Here is a 26,444-nt window from a genome sequence, read left to right as displayed (position 1 = left end):
AAGTCACTAGTGGAGTGCCTCAAGGGTCTGTTTTGGAGGGAGATATTCAGTTGTTTTCAGATGATGCAAAGTTGGGACGAACCATGAAGGGTGGTGAAGATGTTGTGGCCTTACAAGAAGACTTGAATAAATTGAGTGATTGGGCATGGAAATGGGGATGCAAGTTCAATGTTGCAAAATGTAAGATTTTAAAATTTGGAAAACAAAGATGGGATGTAGAATTTATGCTTGGCAAGGATATATTGTTGGAGGTGGAAGAAATAAGAGATCTGGGGGTGATAGTGGATAAGGATCTGAAATTTAGAGGACACATAGCCAAAATTGTGAAGACAACACAAAGGCTTCAGGGAATGATGCAGAGGACACTGACGTGTAGAAGTAGAGAGATTCTTTTTCCTTTGTATAAGGCTTTGATTAGGCCACACATGGACTATTGTGCACAGATTTGGTCACCTGGTTTTCAGAAGGATGAAGAGATGTTGGAAAGGGTCCAAAGGTGATTGACTAAGGTAGTTTCTGACCTCTGGAGTGTCGAGTATGAGAAAAGATTGAGAAGATGTAATTTTGCAGAGTCTGGTAGACACGAGGAAGAGGGGAAATATGATAGACACCTACAAGTTGGTAAGGGGTTGTTATAGGATCAATGCTGGAGAAGTTCTACAGAAAATAGTTGGAGAACCAGAGATCATCCCTGGAAACTGTATAATGAGGGTGCGAGTAGGGTAGCGAGAGGCAGGTTTTTTTCGTGCAGAGTTATAAATCATTGGAATGCCTTGCCTGAGAGTTTGAATGTGTTCAAGGGATGGTATGATGAGCTGTGTGTGATGAAAGGACCTCCCAGATGAGTCTTTGACTCCATGAGGTCTTGGGGTAATAATAATAAACTATTATGTTTTCACCTTCAGTATGAGTGAATGTAATTCTTTTGTTGTCATTAACAGTATTCAACCTCAAGATTAAAAAAAAAAAAAGCTAAATAAAATTGCTGCTAATAAATACTATATTTTCACTAGAGTAATTAGGTGAAGGTAATCTGAAAATACAACCTTATAATTAGGTTAGAGGAACATTTATTCACAACACGTTTTATTTACAAATAAAATGCAATATCAGCAAATTTAAATATTATTGGATGAGAAAATATACACATAATTTACTTTCAAGAAGAATTTACACATAATATCACATCAGAGGAGTTTTCTATATAAAAAGTGAAGAAACTGCTATTACAAGTAAAATGGTTATCAAATGAAGAGAATTAGCTCCTGAACACTGGTAATCACCATCTTGACATAATTTCTCCTTTCGAGATACCACTTCTCTATAAATATTTTCAACAATGTCACCTCTATCAATACCACACACGTCTTTCACTGCATCCTGAAGGCAGATTCTATATTCTTCATAAGCACTATAAATAAAAAACAATTACTAAAGTCAAAAGCTGTTTAAAATATTTTTTTTTTGTCTTTTATATAATTATTATAAAGAAATTGATGAGAGACCATTTATGTTTACAGTAAATGGTTAGGAAACAGGGGGAAAAAAAATGTATAATTACAAGATATGGTGTGCTTTAGCAAGCTCTTTCATATTAACATTAGTCACAGACCACATACTTATATCTGACCACTATTACTTCTATATGACAGATTTTTACTGTCCGTGTGCATTTGTAGACTTTAATTACATTCTTTTTAATGGTACTTGTGACATTATAAAGATTATTTATTAGATACATTTCCAAGAATAAAGAATAATTTTTATTATTATTGCAACTATTTCGGACAGAAATGGGCTGTCAGTGCACGAGCAATATCACAAGGCGAAGCTAGAACAATGAGCCACATGGCTCAGCTCTGTAAATAGGATTGGAGAGCAAGAGCAAATAACTAAAATTGTCTCAGGATTCTGGGATATTAATTCTAAGCGCAGATTGAGAGAATGCGTCTGAGGGTTCAACCTCCTGCAATGTGTCAGACTCCATGAAGGATTGGAATAATACTAATAAGCTATCAAAAAAAGTCTTAGTAATGTATGATCAACAAATAAGTTTAAACAAATGCAAATGAACATGACTTTTTTTCCCCTTGCAAATTCCAGCATATGATATATGCTTTATATAATGCTTGCAGTTTTCGATACAGTATATTCTTTTGCTTTTATAAATAACATGGTATTGAACTACAATATTTTCTTTCCAATTTTGATATTGATTTTTTAAATATCACAAATTTATATTCAGTAATATTTCAGGAGAACCTCCGGTTCAGGTTAAAAATACCGGATTTATTTATTACTTCTTTTAGACTACTCATTTCAATAATATCCAATGCTTAAGTGTTGTAAAATATATGTTCAAAATTGGGTAGTGATCTTATGCTTGCAAGAAGTTATATGACATGCTTATTTTTTTTCAAGGATATTTTGCAGTTTTGAAAAACACCTGCTCGTCACACATCTTCCATAAACAGCATCTAGAGATAGCCTTCTGTTTCCCCAATTGTTTTCACACATTAATCCAATAATACCTTGCCAACTTATGTGTCTATCATGTCCCCCCCCATTCCTATGCACAAATATGAGCTACTCAGAAATTCTAAAGTCATAGATTATTATACCATGTACAGTATCGGGGATGTATATTCAGGGCATGCAGTGCACACCCATGAAATAGCAATTTCACTGATATTATATTTTTGCATTTATTCCTGTTAAAGGCTCCTAAATGTTTGCTGGCTTTGTGTGATTTCTAAAATTAAATACAATATACTAATGCTCACGAAGAGGTGTTTCAATGCATAAACATTGTATCACATTCGTGTTAATAGCCCAGGTGTGCAGTCACAAATACCTTTGAGTCCTTTAAACAGACATGCAGATGGCACAGCATGTCAAATTCTTAGCATTCCAGTGGTTTTAAAATGCCCAGAGAGTGAGACAGGGTGTGTGCTGAGACAATAGCACCCAGAAGTCATTAGTGGTTGTGATTGATTATTGTGTGAAGCAATGCAATTGAACATTGTCATTTGTCATGAGTTTTCTGTTTTTGTTTTCTGAGTTTCATCTGTTTTATGTGCAGGAAGTGTGAAATGAAATGTTTATGACATGAATATAGACAAGTTTTAATAACTATTAATGATGTACTGAACATCCCATTTTCTGTCAGATCTTTTGCAGATTGTATGATTACAGTCGAAAGAGGTTGGAACTTGTATATAAATAAATAAAACAAGTTATTTCAGCCTTTCTTTGGTTCAATCTGTAAAAGTAATAATTTCACAAGTGATTCATTTTCTAATTTCAGTGCATATTATTATATGGATTTAAAAATTGTATCAAAATTCAAATTATTCATGTCTCACTAGTATTTGGAATGATAATCTAATCCACCACAAAGCATGAATCCTATGTGCGTCTCACATAAACAGCGTGCATGAAGAATAGCTATTATTCATTTGACCTGCTTTCCATATTGAAAATTATATTAATTGATAAGTATTAAAGTATTCAAAGTTATCCTACAATTAACTGCATTGGGCCAATTAAAATAAGTGTTGATGCACTATTCACTCTGAAAACTTCCATACATCAATAAAAATGCAATCATATGGTCAAACTGACGTGAATTTTGTAGTGCAGGTTGCATAAACCATATAACAAAATAGACAGCACACCAAACCTAAACGAGCATGCAATGCCACTGTATAGTATATAATATTTTCATAATATCTGCCTATATTATTCTGTATACTGTATATAGTGCCTAGATATCTGAAATAGTTTTATCAGATCTCTATTCTGTCTTTTTTCTTCCTTAATTTCATTTTTATTTATGGATAAATTCATTTCCTTTTCCTCTATTAGATAAAAATCTCACAATACAGCTAATCTATTTATGATCCATGCTATTACTGGAATTCACTTAATTTAGCAACTTTGTTCTAATATCAATATTTTAATTGTTAATAGTTACCATTATCTGTATTGAATTAGCTATGTTACTGGCTGCAATTTTAAATTAACTTCCATGGATAATACTGATATTGTTATGAGCATTTCCATGGAGTCTGTGGATTCACTGCTGAAGGACCATACTAACAATCATTAACAAAATTATACCATTTGCTATCATAGCTCTCACATGTACCTTTGGTAATCCATACATTATACTCGACAAATTATATTGTTTTAAATCTCTACCCAGGCAAAGCAAAAGTTCGTACATCTTCCTGACTGGTCTACTTGTATACAGATGCTGTTAACGTCAAATCAGTTACCTCTCTGTCCCATAATGCAAAAACATCATGGGAAGTGTCAGTAACACCAGACCACTTTTGGCATATATTGCACCGAGGTCTAGAAAGATACCATGGTTAAGACAGTGCAGAAGTCACATTTTCTGTATAACAGACAAGTAGCAAAATGGCATGTCACCATTGGTATATCATCATATTAAAATACTCTAGATCAGATCCAGTTGTAGAAAGGTTTTTTTTTTTTTTTTGCTTGATTACAAAGTACTGTATATTATATTTGGCCAGAAATTGTACTATTGTTTTAATCCATAACCCACTCATAAGCAAACAAGATTTGTGCATGAAGTATCTTCACAAATAGTCTGCTGAATAAACACAGTTGACTTCATATCTCGCTAACTCATCTCACGCCCCCTCTCAACTAATACCTCATCCCCAAGAAAAAACATGAAGAAATCCATGCACAGAAATCAAGATGCTTTATCTCAGCCTTATAAAGAAGCATAATAACCTTATCTAACTTGCCAATGTATTCTTCAATATCTAATTAATCCAATGAACTATTTCCACAACTTTTGAAATATGCCCTCTGAAGTTCATGTGTCCACCACTACTACCAAATATCTAGCCTCATTCTCCAGCAATTCAATAGCATTGTAATACACAGCATGTTATATTTTCAGCCCAACATGACACCTTACATTTTGCCATTTTAAAGTGACAACCATTATCCTTTGCTCATAATTCCAATTTATTTAAAATCATCCTACAGAAAGTCTATATCACCTTTATTAACTATTGTCCTCCTCAGTTTTACATAGCAAACAAGTGCTCAAATAATTCCCTATATTATGAATATACATAACCAGTACTGGCCTTAGTACAGAGCCTGATGCACTCTAGTAGTTATTCTCTCATCTTCCACATTCCATTCAACTGTATCTCATTAATTTATTTTCACAGTACTGATGACAACACAGAACGATAAGAAAATAACTAATATTTATTAACTTATATGCCGATGTTTTGCTAGTATTATATCTGCATCTTCAGATCACGAAACAACAATTTGGTATAACAGTGGGGTTAGTTTAAAAAATTAACTGACAATACAAGGAACTAAGGTCCTAATTAGACACCATCTGTGTTGGAAAAAGAGAGAAAACAAGTATTAATTAGATCTTAAAATGACTATTTCCCAGATTTTTGATAAATTTATACAGCCATACTTGTTGATGTTTGGAGTATGTTTTAAAGCTTCTGTTGATTCCAAAAACAATCCCTCTCACTTACGACTTCTGTGTAGCACTTTTGTTTTCTTCCAATTGAAAGAAAGAGGTGCTGAGACACCAATATAATACCAAACTGTGCCAGAATTAAAACAAATTTCACTCAGCCAAAGCCCAGCATATTTACAAATGAGCGAGTTTAGCACTATTACATGAACAGGTTAATGCTACATGCATGGAGGTGTTAAAAATAAATGCAACAAACTGTGTGATGCTTTAAACTTGGAACTGTGGGATATTTTTGACAGCATATCTGACACAACAGCTAATAAAGAATTCAAAGTTAACCTGCACCAGAAAAATTTTGAACTCTCCTATAACATCAGAATGTGCTATGAAACGACTGCATTGTTGTGAATTTATCATCAGTAGCCCTAACGGATGAAGCTGTTAGTGCATTAAGTCAAGGACATAACTTTGTCATTACTCCCAGGCAAGTTCCAGAAGTCAAAATAATGGTTTCTATTGAATGAGGAATATACAACGTGCCTCCAGCAACAGCCAATAATATTCATTTGGATGTGACCAACATCCTAATCCATTCCAAGCCTCCCAAAAACAATATCCCACAAAAAGGAAATCAGTGCTTTTAAAAGGGATATACAGGAATAACCACATTGTTATAACTAAAGCAGACAAAGGAAATGCAACTGGGGTGATGAATTTAGCTGAATGTGAAAGCAAAATGCACATACTAAATTACAGATTGTGATCCCACTAACTCTCAAAAGAATAAAGTTAGCAAATTATTGAAAAAAGTCACTTCCTGGCCAAAAGAAACAGATAACAAACTCAAGCCTTTTAAAGTCAAAACATCCAGAATATATGGAGCACTTAAAATTCACAAACAAGGTACACCCCCTGTGTCCTATTGTTGACAGTATAAACAGTCCCACACACAAACTTGCTAAAAAAAATTAAATTAATTACTAGCCACCCTCACAAATAATTCTCCCTCCTTTGTTAAAAATTCTGTTCACTTAAAAAGTTCAGATGTAATAATTAGTTTTGATATCACTTCACTATTTACAAATGTACCATTAATTGAAACCCTTGATTTACTCAAGTCACATTTTCCCCCATATATATTTGAACTATTTAAATTTACAGCACAGGCAGGTTATTTTACATGGAAAGGTATACAAACAACTAGATGGGACAGCAATGGGCTCCCCACTTTAGTAAATCTCTACATAGAACACTTGAAAAAGCTAGCTATGAATACAGCCACTCTCAAACCCGTGGTTTGGCTACACTATGATGATGTGTTTGCTATTTGGCCCCATGGTCCAAACACATTGGATACATTTTTTAGCACACTTAAATAAAATCCCCTTCCTGGATACACTAATCACACAGCTTCCATATGGTTCTTTATCTTTTTTGGTTTATAAGAAAACCCACACATACAGCAAGATATTGGTGTATGTGTGGGTCACCATCTCCAGCTCAACAGTATGGTATCCTAAAAACACTAACTCATTGGAACAAATAGAGCTAGATCTATTTGTTCCAATGACAATACTCTTACTGCTGAACTCACTTATGTCACACCTTCTTAGCTAATGGTTATAATCCCCATTGGATAAAAAAAACATACTTAATGCTCCCCAGAAATCTCCATTGCCTACCAAAACTGTTACCATCCCATACATTCAAGGCATATATGAAAAGATATCTAGAATGCTTAATAAATATCAGCAATGCACTGTATTTAAACCTTATGTCAAATTAGTAACTCTCATCCATTCACCTAAGCAGGAGCGCGCCAAGGGTATTTGCCACCTGGGTGCAAACTTTTATTGGCCGCCCGTCTGACATCTAAAAGTAAGGGTTATTAATATTACATTAGTTAATGTCGTGTTAAAGTCAATGTTGCCACCCGGGTGCGGTGCACCCTCGGGTTGGCATGGCCCCGCACCTAAGGACATACTCTTATCATATCCAGAAGTTTATAAAGTGTCCTGATCTTGTGACCGAGTTTACTATGAACAGATAGGAAAAACTGTTGACATCTGCCCCTTGGTGAACATAAAAAATACATCTGGCACTATCAGTATGACAACTCTGGTCTTGCAGACTGTGCCTTGGATACCCCTTCACACGGGATCATTTGAAATAAAACAAAAGTGCTACACAATAAAGGAATAATAAGTCAGAGAGAGAGATTGTTTTTGGAATCAACAGAAGCTTTGAAATATACTCCAAACCTCAAGTATGGCTGCATAAATTTACTGAAAATCTGGGAGACAGTCATTTTAAGATCTAATTAATACTTGTTTTCTCTCTTTTTCCAACATACATGGCACCTAATTAGGACCTTAGCTCCTGGTGTTGTCCGTTACAATTTTTTAAACTAGTCTCACTGTTATACCAAATTGTTGGTATTTTGTGTATTTCTGTTATGCTCTGAATGAAAGGAAAAGTCAAAACCTTTTCCTTCATTCAGATCTAACACGGTTTATCAATTCCGAGAGAAAAATAACCAATTGTAATTTATCAGTTATGTTAATATTTAAGAAAGTTTTGCCTATAATGCATCATATTGAAAATAATCAAGTGTTTTGTGAAGTTTAAACTATGTGTAATCTATGTAAGTGCTGTTACAATGTTGAAGGCAAAGGACAATCCGATTATACAGCAATTGCCTGAAGTCATACATGTGCACCTAATAGAATGCACACGCGGATGTCCTCCGAAGAGCACGCTAGGGGAGAGATTAGCGCTAGGTGCTGAAAGGAGTGATGCGCCGTGAGGAAAGGGAGAAATCAGAATGAAGTAGGCAAGAAACATAGGGCAAGATGTTTGAAATGTATTTTTTAAAATGAGCCCTGGGTTGCATGCCGGAAAAAAGTCATTGGTGTGCCATGTTTGGCAGGCATGTTAAGGGTTGTCCACCCCTGCTCTAGACTAACCATATATAAAGAATATAATAAATATTTTTTCAACGGTTTTGATAACAAGCCAAATGATATTAATGTGTAACAGATTAGTAAAAAACTAATGATGAATCAGGCATTTTAGGGTAAAAACGAAATCATGTTTGTTAATTTTTATACACTGCATAAACGCATCAAAAGGGTTAAGCAAAAACCCTAATATAATAAAGAAACACAGAGATATTATTACCGAGGGTCCTAAAATCCTGTCGATGAAATCCCTTTAGTTATAAGCAAAATTAGAAGAAGAAAAAAATAAAAAATAAAATACATTTCTGCAAATGTGTACCGACTGCCCACTCGATCATGGGCACAGTCGGTACACAGTCCCAGGTGTACTGCACCCCAGAGATGGCCTGCCTTGAGTGTGAACAAGAAACGGGAAGTTTTCAAGATGTAGATGGATTTATAAACGAGATGAAAAATTAAGCTGGTGGTTGTCGAGGCTTGGAAGTATCTTTTTTTATTATTAGATTTGCAAATTTAATGATATGCCAATTTTTTACTTTTTGAAATTCTGCTGCTGCTTCATTAGGACCACAACTATTATCTCACACCTAAAAAAAAAAATACTACTGAAGAAATTATGATATAAGTTGAAACAAAGTCACAGCCTTCCTACCCATAGGGCAAATGTCCTTACACCAGCAAAACCACCGAAAAACAACCTCACCACCAGGTATTGGTAGCACTGCTAGAAATGAAGAACAAAAAAAATTATTATTATAATTACGAAAGCAGATAAGGGAAATGTCACAATAATTCGTAACCAGCAAACCTACCTCTCTACTTAAGGATCACTCTTACTATCCTTTGGACTATGATCCCACCAACACACACAAATCATGAACTTTCCACACTCCTTAAGAAGGTCACATCTTGACCTATGAAAATCAAATAAACGATACTTCAGACCCCCCCCCCACACACACACACCTGGATATATATATATATATATGGGCTGCCTAAAAAGAATGTGCCATTACTTCCAATTGTGGATGGCACTGATTCATCAGCATACAAACTAGCAAAACATTTAGCCAAAGTGCCCAACCAATAATTGGCAACACCTCTTCACACGTTAAAGTTCTGCCCACTTTAAGGCCAATATAGAAAACCTCAACACTCCAACACAATGTCAGTTGTGATGTCTCCTCTTTATTTCCTTGCAATTTTTTCCTGATATCTCTACCTTGTTTAAGTCCACAATGAATTCAGGCTCTTTTGTTTGGTAAGGAAAATTCTATAAACAAATAGAGGAGACAATGGTGTGGCTGTTCCCTATATTTGTTTCTTTCCCTTACCTCCAGCAAACTACACCTTGGAAGAAAAAGCTTTACCACAAAAACCTATGGTTTGGCTTCGCTATGTAGATAATGTGTTCTCTCTTTGACCACATGGCTGTTAACACCTTCCTAACACATCGTAATAATCAGTTCCTTAGCATCCAGTTCATCTTGGAAAAAATAAAAAAACAATAGTATCTCCTTCCTAAACACTGATTATACACCAACCTGATGGATTCTTGACATTCTCAGTTTACAAAAAACTCCATGTACACACAGATTCATTTTCACCATCATCTCCCCCCCCCCCCCCAGCAATGTAGGATTATTAAAACATTGTACAACAGGACAATATTGATCTGCTTCAATAATAATGCCCTCACCACCGAACTTGAACACATTAACATCTAGCTAATGGCTAAAATCCCTACCAAATTCAAAAAATATCTGTGTTCAGAAAAACTAACAAACTCTTCAAAAGATGCAACCCCTTGTAACCACTTACAGACCACATAAAAGTGTGGCATGCCTTGTCTGCTCTCCCAAAGACCTACTAGCTATCCTATTATGGCCAAACAGGCAGGACTGCCAACATAAGAATTCCTGAACACAAAGACTACATCAGCCTGTTGTATCTGAAAAAGTGCTGATTCACTTTTAATGAGTCATCCTATTTCCAACCCAACATAAAGTAACGTTAAAAACCATGGATCTGGACATGCTTATGCCTCCAGAAGAAAATGTGCATTTTGGTAACTCAGAACTGTCTAACCATTTTTCTAGTAGATATTAAGTGAATTTTGAGTAACCCATAATTTAAATAGATAATGTTTGTGGATTATTTAACAAAGGAAAATTATGTATAAATGCTGAAAGATGTATATAAGATGATATATGTATTGAGCCATGTCAAAAACAGTTAGGAGTTGCGGTGACCAATCGGCCACCGTTATGTGCATGACGTAGTCACCAAGAGAGGGCGCTCACATTAACTATATAGCTTTCGGCACGTAATTCAATCGTTCTCTTATTTTTCTGTTCCTGGTTCCTGATCCAAGTGCTGGATAGCTGTGAAGCTTGCTGCCATACCCAGCAACATTTTCCCGTTGCTGTGCGTGCCGTGTCGACCGTAGCCACAACTGAGGAATGCGACCAGAGTTCCAGAAAAGAGCCGTTGGTTAGCCATGCCAATGTATAAATCAGCGAAGAGGTGAATCTTTTTGAAAAGAATAGAAGTATGTCGCAGACGCCATAAGAAATATACAGTGAGGAAACCCGGAAGTCTAATTAAGGAAGTCCCAACAACTACCAGAAAAGCAAGAACGGTAAGGTGCAAGTTTTCGTATTAAAATTGAATAATAACCAAAGAGGGTATAGGAACCAGAGGGTTAAGGAGCTCCATATAGTCAACTTCCACTTTGTATCTAAAGAACTGTATTCTTTTGGACATTTCTGTCTACGTCTAAAGAGCAAGTGACACCCTAAGCTTAAGCTGAGCTGGGAACCAAGATTTCGAACTGTTTATGTTGGAAGAAACATTTGTATCATTAATTTAAATTTAAATATTAACTGAATTTTGGGGGAGGATAAAGCCTGAGCATAAGAGAGAACATTGTCCCATGTGAATTTTGCAAGACAGAGTACGTCTGATATTAGGATTGTAGAATGTATATGTGTTATACCTATATATAGGAACTGAGCAACTCTGTAGGAATTAACCGAGCCTGAACATAGTTACACAAAGAAGAGTATGAGATCGTTAGAATAAAACTTTAGAGTAAACCTTTTGGATATGTTAATTTAAGAGGGGGGGGGGAGTTCAGGCTCTTTAGAATTGGAATTTCTAACTAAAGTGTATATATGTATTTGTCTAAATAAATGTATTTCTTTAATTCAAACCTCATGAGTCTGTCATTGTTCTGAGAATTGAGTTACCACTTGTTAAATTTCGGACCATGCATAAGTAATAGGGGAATCCATTAGCAACTAAGAAAGGGGGACCACAACTGCAAACCACTTGATCCCTATATTGTTTTTCAGTAGTTTTAAATTGTGTGTCAGAATTCAGTTGCCGGCTGGCGCAGTCTACTTAAAAGAATATAAATTTGTCGGCAACAGAATAGCTGAGAATAAGTAAGATTAGTAAATAACATAACTAATAATAACAGGGCCAGTACGAAGATGTAACAAGCCCAACAGCGAATACTCATCCCAGCCTCCCAGGGGGGGGGACCGCTTAGAACTTTGGACTTGCCTTTGTTGTTCTGTTTCTGTCATACTTACCTTATGTAGTGCCTCCATGCATCTATCAATCTGTTCATTGTTCCCTGATGATGGCTTTGACTCTGCCAAAATATTGGAACTATTAAATTGTTATTATCATCATTATTATTCAGGCTTCCATGGAGTCAAGAGACTCATCGTGGGACGTCCTTCCTAGGAAACACAAAGTCTATCATACCACTCACTGACCATTCTTGCTCCCACCACTCTATCAGGCAATGCATTCCACAGTTCAACCACCCTCCACGCAAAGAAACCACTCCTCACAGCTTCCTCTTTTTTTTTTTTTTTTTAACTCCCCAGTGTCAATCCTATAACTGCATCTTAACAGTTTAAAAGTCTCGATCATATGACCTCTCCTTCTATCTACTAAACTCTGCAGTCCACATTCCCTAAGATGATCCTCACAACTAGCATTGTACAGTCCTAAAACCACTTTTTTATCCGCCTCTGTACCCTTTCCACAGTTAATTTATCTCCTTCAAATCCTGAGGACCAAATTTGAGAACAATAGTCTAAGTGTAGTATGATCAGAGTCTTATACAACGGAATGATAACTCTTATCTCTGCAGGTCAGTATCCTTCTCAGTATTGCAGCAATTGTCTGGGTTACCTTCACTACCTTTGCAGTATGCTTCCCGAATTTCAGTTTTCTATCAGTCATCACCCCTAGATCTCTTCTCCTGTATACAGCTCCTCCAATTGAGCATGCAGCCTCCCATCGATGTATCCCAAACTTCAAGACTTTACATTTTGCTGCGTTAAACTGATACCCCTATTCATTTGCCCATCTGTCCAGTTTATTCAAATCCTCATGAATGGCTGCCACATCTGCACTATTACTAATAACCCTGCCCAGCTTCACATCATCTGCAAACAACTGAATATCCCCTTGCAATCTACTGACTAATGTCATTGATATAAAGGTTGAACAATACAGGTCCCAGTATTGAGTCCTGTGGAACCCCACTTGTAACCTTCTGCCTCCTTGATATTGCCCCACCATAGACAACTCTCTGATACCTATCAGACAGCCAATCTTGAATCCAGTTGACTAACCCAACATCTAAACCCATGTGCTGCAAAATCCAAAAAAATGACAGTATATGCCTTTCCCTTATCAACTGCTCTTGTCAGTTTATTATAAAAGGCAATCATATTATTAAAGCAAGAGTGCCCCTTAACAAATCCATGTTGATTCTTGCAGATAACATTATCGTCATCTGCCCAACGCTGTATATGGTCCCTCACTAATTTCTCCAAGACCTTAGCAACTATTGATAACACACAAACTGGCCTATAATTAGACGCTTCCAGTCTGCTACTGCCCTTATGCAATGGCACTACCTTACCTTCCTTCCATTCCCTGGGCACCTTTCCTGTAGTCAGACTTTCATTGAAAAGCCAGGTAAATGGAGCTTTCAGTTCTTAAGCACATTCTCTCAAAACCTGTGGTGAAATACCATCCAGTGCCCCCAGCTTTATTGACATCCAGAGTACTCAGTATTTGAAACACACTCTCCTTCTGCACCTCTAAACCTGGAACCTGCCCTATCCCTCTAGTATTAAAACCCATTTCTCCAGGATGAAATACTCCAGTAAAGTGTTCATTGAACAACTCCACTATGTCCTCTGCATCAGTCACTCTATTCCCATTTTTATCCCACAATGTCATTCTTCCACACTCGTTTCTTCTCCTACTGGCCACATAGATAAAAAATTCCCTATGATTTTCTTTGGATCTTAGGTCCAATCTCTTCTCATATTCCAGTTTTGCCTTCCTCACCATACTAGTCACTTTACTTGCCTGAGTCTTATATTCTTCATGCATCTGCTCTCCACTCCTCTCCTTATATCTCTTCCATAATCTCTTTTTTTCACCTGCAGTTCCTGTTTGGTATTGTTTGTTATCCACTTTACATGAAATGGTGTTCTCTTCTTCACTCATGAAATACAGCTTACTATTGCTGCTAACAAATATTCCTTCACAATTTTCCAAGCACTATCTCACCCTTCCAATTCCTCCCTCCATGGAACTCTTCCAAGTTGAAAGACTATTATAATCACCCACCTTATAATTCCACGTACATTCTCTTTTCTTTGATACTCCTGCATGTCTATTCATCTTCCAAATCAAAACCATGTGGTCACTCTCTCTCTCCAGGCAAACACTCCTCTGGCATCCTATCTTGCACTCCACAGATCATCTAGCCTCCATTCATCACAGCTCTTACCACACTGTTCCTTGATTGCTCACCTGCAGGGCCGGTGGAAGTGGGCATGCGGGCACCGCTACGAAGGGAGTGCCGGGGCACGGGTCATAAATTCATTTTTAAGAAACAAAATTTTTATCATAAAAACAAAAAATTCTTAGAATGATCAATATTAAAATAAATAAGGCCAGATACACCGAATAAAAATTTTTAAAAAATTGTATATTGCTGGCTGTTTACAATTTTGCAGCGAGAGCAGGCTAAATGCTTGCCTCCAGAATCTAAAGTGAAACAGTGAACGGTTTTTATGTGCGGAAACGAATTTTTGTACAAAACATTTGTTGCTATGTAACCAGTCATATGGTATAAAAACTATTGTAGCTTAAATATTCCAAAGCACATTACATTCGATTGTTTACTTAGGTTAAGTCCCATGTGATTATTATAAAAATAAACTTTGTCTCTGTATAGTTTGTTTTAGATGTTATTGTAAATAACACTCTGGAAGTTAACTGTATATACTGCTTTAATAAGAATATGTTAGAGTGTTAAAAACAAAGGCAATGTTTATATCGCCGAAGCTGCATGTAATAGATCTACATGGCTGTATTAGAAAGATAGTTATTAAAATTTGTTTGTATGAGAAAGGCTTGCAGGCTCTAAGTGTAAACATCTGCTAAGTCAGTCAGAAAGATTCAAACGTCTTTCCGATGGCCGGCAACTTACAATTAAAAGAAAGTGGAGGAGAACAAAAGGCGTACCGAACTTGAAACTTAAGATGAAAGAATTATACTGATTCTTTGGGGGTTGCCAAACTTCATGCAAGGTCTCAGAGGAGGTATAATAAAAAGGGACGCAAGCAAACAGAAGGGGCTGCATGGATCCAGAGATTGCTGCAGAAGTAGAGGTGGCCTAGTTCCAGAGATGTCCACAGAGACAGGAGAGGCTGCCCGGTTCCAGACATTGCTAAAGCTGCCCGGTCCCAGATGTTGCCGAAGAGAGAGACAGAGCTGCTCGGTTCCAGACATCGTCAGAGAGCATCCCAGATCCAGACGTTGGTTGAGAGAGGAGTTTTCTGCTTCCAGAAAGGAGCTTCTCAGTTCGAGATGTCGCTAGAGAGAAACGACTTCTAGGCCACAGACAGGGCTTTCAAATTGCCGAAAGGAGAAGTCCTAAACGCCGTAGAAGAGAAAAGTTTCCAGTCCAGAGGGATCCTGACTGACAGTTGACAACAGTTTCATTTTTCTTGGAGGTGGCATTTTCAGTTTCTTAGAGGCGTCAATTCAAGCTACTTGAGGCAGCAGTCGTCCAGGCATTTTCAGTGAGCCCAAGTAGGGCAGAAAAGGCGAGGCAAATTTCCCGAAGTACTTTCACTCATAACTTTTGACCGTGGGAGAATAACATTTTTCCGGAACTGTACGAGTCCTGCTACATTCCCAATTGATATAGCCGAAGGCCAAAATTCCAGATGAAGACCTGAGATGAAAGCATTTTTGAAAATTATGGAGACAACTACTGTGTTTGAATAAAAACTTTAGTTTAATATCACTAAAATCTACATTCGACGTTTCGTCCTTTATGTCAAGGTCATCTTCTGGAGCATACAACTGTACACAGGAAACAAGCTATACTACAATCAAACTGGTTTGTTAAAGACACTGACCAACCGCTACAACAATTGTTGGCCTGACTTCTGGTGAGAAAAAAAAAATAATAATAATAAAATAAAAAAATAAAATAAAAAATTATACATCAATGCTAGAGTCCTATTATTAGTGTTGTCTACTATATTCATATATTAACATCATTCCAGCCAGTTGGTATGGAATGGTTTCTAATACCAGCTAAGGATTGGCTAGAGTCCTGACTTATGCTGGATCTTTCATATTAGGTAGGCTGAATGTGTGCCATCCAGATCCTTGGAATTTTCATGCCATCTTAGTTGTTGATATTTGGGTGGTTTATCAGGATTTTGCAGGATTCCTTAAATTTCCTTTCGTACCAGGTTTTTGTGCGGTGTAAGGAGCAGGTGCTTTTCCAGTTGATTTGGTGTAAAGTGTTGAGTGTGTGGTCTGAGAGGCCTGCCTCACCATAATGGTTATATTTAATGTGTTTTTTCTTGCGTATAGGGATTGTCCGTCCTGTTTCACCAATGTACGGTAAGTTACAGGTGCAGCGGATGCAATAGACTCCAGGATGTGCTAATGGGAGGAGAGGATCCTTAGAGGAGTTGAATATGGTTTTAAGTTTAGTGGGTGGTTTAAAAGAAGGATCTGAGATGAAAGAATTGCCATAGAACATTTAGTGAAAGATTTTTGACTAATTGTGAGATACAGAGCCTTTCTAAGTTCAAAACTTTTATATAATTCCTCTTATAGTTGTATTAGAAAGACTTTTAAGATATATGTTTAATAAGGTTAAGAAGTGTCCTTAAGAGAATCAATTGGCAAGTTAGAAGTTGATATCAAATTTGTAAAGATAACTTAACAGAGAGATTTAGGTAACCTCTTTGCGAGTAAGCTTGGAGTTTAATAAATAAAATTTGTAAATGGAGAGTAGATAACGTTTTGTGTTAAAGAAAGTATTTTGAAGTTGAAGAAAAAATGTTCTAAATTTTGCTAAAGAGTTTTTATAGAAGGATAGAGAAAGAAATCTCCCTAATGTTTAAATTCGTGTACATTTCATAGTAATGTAAATAAATGTTATTTGACTTTCTTGTAAACATAGCACGTAATAATATAAACAAGAGAGATTCTGAGAGAGAGAAAGCGCACACAGCTATATTAAAATAATGGAGAATAAAGTATAAAGTAAAGAAAAAAGACATCACAAGTCATTAATAGAAATTACAAGTATACAAAGTTAAAATAATAATAAAATTTTACAATGTCGCAGTAATGACAGGATAGCAACAGTAGGTTTATAACAGTACGCATCTCAATAGGCTAGTGACAGTAGCACAGTGCAGACTATTGTTTCGTCTTTGTGTCATGTTGTGTACTAATTTCTTGTGGGTATAAAATAGAAATGGAATCAAAAATTTAAAAAAAAGTTATCTTGTGCACAAAATCGTAAGTGTCACGCTGCGAAAGAAGCAGATATTAAGAAACAAACTGGGGCTCTTAATAACTTTATTAAAATATTCTGATGCAGATTGTAACCAACTCAATACATCAGAAATCAGAGTTGACGAAACGTGCACATCATCCAGTTTGAATGAAAGTACTATTACAACTGTTGAACAAGATAACAAGACGCAGGATTTAAGTGAAAAACAGTTAGGAGAAGATTTACTTGTAGTTGACGATGAAACTAACACATTGTTAGTCTCTGTAAATTTAGAAGATCCAGGTGAATGGGGAAATATTGATGAAAAATTACAAGTTGTTTTAATTGAAATGGGGCCTGTTCAAAAGAAAAATATAACATATCCCAGAGATACATATGGTTGTAAATTTGGTGACACGTATTATAATGGAAAATGGGGAGCTCGTGCCAAGAACATGGCTCATTTATTCTGAAACTTTAAATTCTGTTTTTTGCTTTTGTTGCAAACTTTTCGCACCTACTGAATCAAGTAGTAGTATTATTATTATTAAACAAGACCTCATGGAGTCAAAGACTCATCTAGGAGGTCCTTTATCTTACATACACATCTCATCATACCGTGTCTTAAACACATTCAAACTACTTGCAGACACCACGCTCTCAGGCAAGGCATTCCAATTACTCACAACTCTGCACAAAAAAAACCTGCCTCTCACTCCCTTACTCACACCCTCCTTATACAGTTTCCAGGGATGACCTCTGGTTCTCCCCTGATCTCCCACTATTCTCTGTAGAACTTCTCCACCATTGATCCTATAACAACCCCTTACCAACTTGTAGGTCTCTATCATATCTCCCCTCTTCCTTCTCTCCACGAGACTCTGCGTCTTGTAGAAGGTTATAACGATTGGAGAAATGTAAGTATAACTTTGCATAGACATGAGACTAGTATAGCTCACATGAAAAATTTCTTAAAATGGAACTTGATAAAAATTTAAAAAACAAAACTACTACTATTGATTGCCAGACTCAAAGCATGTATGAAAGGGAAAAGAAACATTGGATGAGTGTTTTAGAACGCTTGATTGAAATTATAAAATTCCTTGGTAGCCAAAATTTAGCTTTTCGCAGATCATCTGATAAATTATATGAAAGGAATAACGGCAATTTTTTAAAATTAGTGGAACTGTTTGCAAAGTTTGATCCCGTTATGGAAAATCATGTTGAAAGGGCCCTACAAGGAAACAATAGATTACACTATTTGAGTAAAGACAGTCAAAATGAAATATTGGAAACTTTAATTATGCAACCAGGGATACAATTTTATTATCAATTCAAAAATCTAAATATTATTCCATAATTTTAGACTGCACATCTGAAGCAAGTAAAACAGAACAACAAATGACCATTATTATTCACTTTGTTTCCTATGACAATGCAATTGTCAAGATCAGGGAAAACTTTTTAGGTTTTGCAGATATATCAGATTCCACAGGATGTGGTTTATGTGCAACAATAGTGGAACAACTGGAAAAATGGAATATTCCCATTGAAGACATGCGAGGTCAAGGGTATGACAATGCGGCAAAGAAGAACGGGAAAAATATGGGCTCCAAAATTTGCTTTTGAACAAAAATCCTTGAACTTTTTATGTGCCATGTGCTGCTCATACTCTAAATTTAATCATTAACGATGAAGCCAAAGTGAATGCAGATACAATTAGTTTCTTTGGAATTCAAGAAATATACAATTCTTTTCATTCCCTTACAAACATTGGGCAATCCTTTTAAAGTTCGTAAAAAATTTAACATTGAAACAGCCATCAGAAACGCGATGGGAAAGTAAAATTAATGCATTCCGCCCTCTACGATATCAGTTAGGAGAAATTTACGATGCACTTTTTGAAATTTTAAATAATGAAAATTTTAATAAAGAAACTCAGCATGAAGCACAAACATTATGTGCTAAAATGAAGGATTACAAATTTATTTGTTCTCTTATAATTTGGCATGATTTACTTAACAGAATAAAGCCTGTGAGTAAAATGCTTCAAGACAAAAATATGAACATTACACTTGCTTTAGAATCTATCGAAAACTTAAAAATATTCTTACAAGATTATTGATCAGATACAAATTTTGAAGAAGTTCTAAAAATGGCAAAAGAACTAAGTGAAGAGGTGGATGGAGAACAAGAATTTAAAACTGGTACAGAAGTTAAACGACGAAAGAAGACACAACAATTTGACTACGAGCATCATGACGAAACGCCACAATCGCCAGAAGATAAATGTAGAGTGAATGTGTTTTATACACTTCTAGACGGCGCAATGTGTTCGTTAATAGAACGGTCTGAACAACTAAAAACATATTACGATAATTTCAATTTATTGTATAGATTACTACAAATTAATAACAAAGATTTACGAAAAAATTGTGACGATTTTGAGATTCTCTTGAAGGACGGCAACAATAAAGACGTAAATGCAATAGAACTATGTGACGAGTTATGTGCTTTCCGGGATATTTTTCGAAAGGATAATTTAAATATTCAAAACCCTTTCGATATTCTTAATTTTATTGTGTCCAATAATTTATCTTTCCCTAACTTTTCAATTGCTTTAAGAATACTATTAACCTTATCTGTTAGTGTAGCGAGTGGTGAACGTTCCTTTTCCAAGTTGAAATTTATTAAAACCTACTTAAGAACAAATATGTCACAAAAAAGGCTTGTTAGTTTGGTGTTACTATTAAAAGTGATATATGTGCGGAATTAGACGTTAAGACCATTATTTCTAATTTTGTGAATATGAAATCGAAAACCCTAAAATTTTAATAAAAAAATTTCAAGTATATTTATGTAATTTAAATTATTTTCCGTTATTCTGTAAATATTTTATTTTTTGAATACTTATATTAATATTAAAAAATTTTTACAACTTACTAAGAATTTAGTAAAATGCAAGAATTTTTTAAACTTTAATTTAAATAAATTTTAATTTTGTTAGCGATTCTGGTCGGTGAGAAGGCTATAATCCCTGTATCATTATATTCAACGATTAAAGTGAAATGGCTTTATCAAAATTTGCTTTAACTTTTGGAATTTTTTGAATATTTGGGTTTTTAATGATTATCCTGCATAGTCAACACCCCCGGTTCGTTACATTTAGCGAACCAACGTGTGGCTGTTCTGTCAAAATTTATTTAAGAAATTTCAAATAATTTAAATTTTTATTATCTAAAAGAACCACACACGCCTGGATCGTTACAGGAGGCGCTTAGATAGACATTGCATGCGGGCGGCAAAGACCGCCTAGCACCGCCTCTGCTCACCTGCATCCCTCACTCTCTTCCCCCTCTAACTCTTTCACTCTGTGTTCCCCTACTTACCTGCTGTCCTGGCATTACTTTATCCTTGGCTCTAACACTCCCTCGCATTCTTCTCATTCTCTCCTATCGTTCCCATAACTCTCTCATTCCCTCCCTTCCACTGTTTCTATTCTCTCCTCTTCTATCATTCCCATATCTGTCTCTCACTCCTACTCTGATTCGCCTTGCATTCATCTCTTCCATTCACCTAATCTCATCTTTCATACTTCTTATCTCATTCCAAGACATTCCACCATATCTTTCAGCTACTCTTACTCGCCATTCATCCTCCCAATTATGACCATCTCTGAAAACTTCACAATCATTCAAACCTTTCACACTCCCCACTCTTATTTCTTCATTCATATTTCGCTGCACGTTATTCCCACCTATCGCACTACTCATCTCTTGAAGATCTCCCGTCCTGATGCAACGAGGTCAGATATCGTATCATCTAACTCACTGAATTCCTCCCATTGCCTACATTTTAAGCATATATGCACTCCCCCCTTTCTCTCACCCACCACATATCCATCTGCTGGGACGCATACATGCCACAAGTCCTGCATGTCACAAAATCCTTCATTATGTTACAAAAAATAGAGTCCTTGAATGGGGGGAGGATTTGGTAACATCATTTGTAATTAGATCAGCAGCAGCCACCATGATTTATATTGTGCCGAGGAACTACTACAACTAACCTAAACAATGGCTCAGGTAAGTTTGAGCGTGATTAGTAGTTGGAAGGGGACCGATCGTTTGATGCTGTTGACACACTCTCCCTCGACGAGTCTTTGGACTCCCAGGAGGTGTCAAATAATAATAATAAGTATAAACTATATTTAACTATACTGAATAGCAAGTAATGAAAACTTTTCTTTTCTTCCACCGCAGATATACGACTCTGTCCTCGCATTCTCGGTAACGCAAAAATAACACAATATAAACAACTAAATTCCAAAAGCAGCACCACTAAAGAACACTTGTAATACAGAATATGAGAGAAATGCATCACAATTCGCGACAAAAGTCACATTATACAGCTTTAAAAAAAAAAAAAACTTTTTTCTTTACCACAGCTCAAATCCACCATCACATTCTTCAGTGATACTAGTGCCACACTGAGTTATTCTAATGAATATACAGTGTATATTTTAATTTCCCTTAAGTAATACCATTATGAATAACCAAGATATAAGCCTTGCTACCAGAAATGAAAATTAATGTTATTTTATTATTTATGCAACTTAGGAAGCAGCTTGGAGCAGTGCCATGGCATAAAAAGCTACAAGAAAAGAATGTCAACAGTGCATGGGAAGACGTTTAGGCAGAAGAACTGTTTGAGAGTAACAGTATCAGACAACTTATACAAGGGTCAGGAGGGTAAACTAAGTAGGGGTTAAATGTATGAATAAAGCAAGAACTACATAAAAGAAAACAATGTAGAGAATGTATATAGAATAAGGTGATAGAATGCTCATGAACAATGCAAAGCATAGGCGAGAAGGGCAACTAGTAATAGTAAGGAAAGCTAAATCAGAATATGAGAGAAAATTAGCTAGGGCCAAATGGAATCCTAGAGTTTTTTTCACTATGTAGCAAGTAAAAGGAAGGATGGTCATGGAAGAATAACTTTAATTAGTGCTGATAAGTGACAGAAGCAGAAGAAATAGTTGAGTTACTGAGTAATCACTTTGCTATGATGCATCATCCCCCGTGGAGATTTTGAACATCCCAATGTTACAGACTGATATGAAAACTGAAGTAGATAAACTGGAAGTACTCAGCATATTGAAAAATACAGCAGTGGGATTAGATGGCATGTCAGCCCATGTGCTATGAAAATGTGTAAGAGAACTGGCAGTGCCTCTGGCCAAGCTGTTTAAATCTGAGACATAGTTCTGGCAAGGTTCCAAGGGAGTGGAAACAGGATAAGATGGTTCCAAGACAGAAGTACTGAAGAGAGGTAAATTATAAACCAGTTAGTATCTCAGGAGTGGTTAAGGTAATGAAAAAGTTGATTTAAAGATAGAAATCGAAAATGAACAGATGGATAAGATACTCTTCGTGTTGGAGGTTTAATGGAGTATTAACAGCCCTAGGAAAAGATTAAAAACTAATTTTAATGCTTCCAATATTTCATCTCAGTCACATCTTCAGGGAGTACAACTAACACTTGTAACTCATACAAAAAAATACATCAAAATACTCATTGAAACCCAGGGCTATGACTACGTCCTATCTACGTGGTGCACTTTCTATGAGCATTTGTAAATGGCATAGGATGTAAATTGGGACCTCTGGCAATTAATGTTTCCCAAATTTTTGGCAGTTTATTTGTACCTGTATTTGTTTAAATTCAGTTGATTTCTGAGTGTTGCTGCTGATCTCCAAAACCACCTTTTTTTCTTTTTTTTTATTTACTGTGATAGAGTATGGTGGGTTTCTTCCAGAAAATCCTGTGAATGGTATCCAATACATGTCTGCAAGACCAGAATGACCATAGTCATGATTGCAGATGTAAGTTTTGTGCTCATCTAAACAGATGGTGGCTGATCTACCTAACTAAAGTATGCCAACTTACAAGAACAGGATATTTTATATATTCCAGGCACTGAGAGAGGAGGGAGCTGATCTTTGGTAGAACAAATAAGGATAGCAAGTTTCTGATGGGCTTAAAGGCTGTGTAGATTTGTAAAGTACAACTCTACACAGCCAAGGGGTAGAGGATTGATTATTTGTTTTAATTCCATAAGCACTATAACCATTGGATAGAAAGTTGTTGTAAATATGGTCAAGTTCTGTTGAAAAAGGTTCCACTGGAGCAAAGATTGTAGGCTGTATTGGTTAGAGTTTTAATGATGCCATATTTATTGAGAGGTGGTGGGAAAGTTTGTGAATGTATCTGCCTGGTATGAGTGGGTTTTCTGTATATAGTGGAGAGATGACTCTTCAGAAGGTGTGCCACTAAGATATCTAAGGAAGGTAAACTATTGTTGTTTTCTTTTTCTATCATAAACTGGGATTCTTAGATGTAGATTACTGAGGTCACAGAGGAAGGAGTCTAATTTGTCTGGGCCTCACGGCTCAGACAGAATGAATAATCTATATATCTTAGCTAGATAGACTCAGTTCCCCTTCCCCTCAAACCTATGGCTCGTTTTTCAAAATTTTCCATGTAAAAATTGGCAAATAGAGATAAGAAGAGAAATAGTTGAAGGTGATGTAGATATCCTGTAGGATGATTTAAATAAACTGGCTGTATTCAGAGGATAATGGTCACCAGTTTAATGTTACAAAATGTAAGTTATGCACTTCAGGATACAGAGATTACATACTGTGTATCTCATAGATGGTACTGGATTACAGAAAACTGAGGATAGGGACTTTGGGGTAATGGTGAACAGAGAGTCAAAGATCAGAAGGCATACTGCAAAAGTTGACAAAATAGCTCAAAGGAGTACTTGGATGTTGAAAAACACACTAACAAGTAATAATGATTATAGAGGTTATTATAATCTCATCCCTCTTAGCATGCACAGATTTCTTCACCTGAGTTAGGTGGCAGAGAGGATTCAGAAATGATTGACTAAGCTGGTAACAGGTCTGGAAAATGCTCCCTGCAAAGTCTAGCTGACAGGCAGAAAAGAGGAGACATGGTAAAAAGTTACTAAAGGGGTTCTTTAAGATTGACACACAAGAAATTTTTCAATACATGACAAAGAGAGGGAGAATTAGCAGCTACCCCTGAAATTGTGTAGATTGCATTTTTTGCTTTGAGAGTGGTGAATGAGAGGTACAATCGATATGGTGTGAATAATGACCAGTATGGATCCTCCCACAATGAGGCTTCTGGCTCCATGGGGATACCTATATAATAATATGTAATTTAACTTTTCCCAGATTATCACAATTTTGTATTAATAATTCATTTTAATATATATATATAAAAAAATATATATATAAAAAACCAAATAACTCAGCAGTTAGAACTGAAGGAAATATAGGAAGATGGTTTGATGTGCTGTAAAATCAGGTGTAAGACACTATGCCCACTCTTATTCATTATTTACAAGGATTGCATTATGAAAGAAAATGGCATTAAACCTGATATCAGTATGAGATATCAAACTTAGCTCTTTGCTTTATGCAGATGAGGTACTTCTCAACACATCCAGTGAAAGTCTTCAGGATTCTCTAACTAAATTGCATAACAGCTATAACAAATTTGGCATGCAAAAATCAGCAATAAAAAAAATTTTTAAGAACTATGAAAATAGGCTGGAACACAGAAAACGACAGTTCATTCTCAATGGAGAAACTGTATAATAAGTAAAATACTTCAGATATTTAGGCACAGTTTTTAAGTGAAGACGGCAAATTAAATATAGAAATAGACAACAGAACAAGCAAAGCTGGTATGGTGGGAAGCTAGAATAATTTATATGGAATAAGAGAAATTATCCAAAACACTAAACTATCAGCATACAAGACAGAGTTAAAACTAGTTTTCAGTATAAATCTGTGAATTGGGTTAGAAATGAAGCACTGATCAAAAATCAGAGATCACAGATATAAGAGTTTCAAAAAAATTAAGTAAGTGAGCAGATGGCATCAATGGCAGAATCATTAAAAATTATAAGATTAGGAAGGAACAGGGTTATATGTGAACAAGGCTAATTTAAAGTGGTATGGTTACTTAAACAGAATGGAAGAAGAGAGGTTAACAAAACAGGTGTTTCTGATTCCAAGATTATTATTATTACAGGCAACTCCAAGGAGTCGACAGAGGCCCTAACATCATGTCAAGAACAACTATTTGACATTCACACAGTATCTATCATACCTTGCCTTGAACTCATTCACAGCCATGGCACCCACAACAGAATCTGGCAGCATATTCCACTCATTCACCACTCTTCAAGTAAAAAACCTAGCTCTAACACCCTTGCTAACCACTCTTGTCCAGCTTCCATGTATGGCCCCTAGTCCTCCCACCACTATATCCTATTCTCAAAAATATCTTTTGAATTAATCTTATAGAAAACCTTCAATAATTTGAATGTCTCAATCATATCACCCCTTTTCTGCCTGTCAACCAATTTCTGCAACCCACAAATCTTCAACCTGTTCTCATAAGATTCATTCCATAGACCTGCTATCATCTTGGTCACTCGTCTCTGGATCCTCTCTACTTCCTCCCCATCAAAAAGAAACCCTGGCACCCATATCTGGGCACAGTAGTCTAGATGGGGGGTCTTATCAAGACTCGATACAGAGGAACAATAACCTGTTTGTCTCTGCTTGTTAAAGTATTTTTCAGCAATCAAGTGATTTGATGAGCTGATTTAGCCACTTTTGTGATGTGCCCCCTAAACTTCAACTCCCTATCCACCAACACTCCCAAATCCCTGGCCTCGTCAATCTCCTGGAGTACGGTTCCATCAATGTGATATACTGCTGCTAATCTTCACCGCAAAATGCATAACCTTACACTTTGCCACATTAAATTGACATCCATTCTCCTTAGTCCAGTCCTCTAAACTATCCAAATCATACTGCAAAATTTTGACATCCTGTGCACTCACTATTGCTCTACCCAACTTTGCATCATCAGCAAACAAATGAACACTTCCTCTCAGATCATTAAAAATTAAAGATTAAAAATTAACCCTGCGGCACACCACTAGTCACAGGCTGTCTTTTGGACTCTACTCCTGAATAAACCACTCTCTGATATCTCTCCATCAACTACCATC

The 26,444-nt window shown here is 36.1% G+C and overlaps 1 protein-coding gene across 1 annotated transcript in view; it reads right to left on the bottom strand.

The window, feature by feature from the left end:
* Positions 1-1,053: 1,053 nt before the first annotated feature.
* The window catches only part of LOC150108895 (uncharacterized), a 115,107-nt gene continuing 89,716 nt past the window's right edge, over positions 1,054-26,444 (bottom strand). Inside the window, exon 7 of the mRNA XM_090404156.1 lies at positions 1,054-1,411. Coding sequence (XP_090260282.1) covers positions 1,201-1,411 — 211 coding nt within the window. The 3' untranslated portion in view covers positions 1,054-1,200. The remainder of the gene's footprint in view (positions 1,412-26,444) is intronic.

This window comes from Typopeltis vanoorti, chromosome 2 (assembly GCF_054136105.1).
Source record: "Typopeltis vanoorti isolate ZY-2024b chromosome 2, IOZ_Tvanoo_1.0, whole genome shotgun sequence".
In the NCBI taxonomy this organism is placed as follows: Eukaryota; Metazoa; Arthropoda; class Arachnida; order Uropygi; family Thelyphonidae; genus Typopeltis; species Typopeltis vanoorti.
The sequence above is the reverse complement of the archived record's forward strand: the minus strand, read 5'-3'. Positions and strand labels throughout refer to the sequence as shown.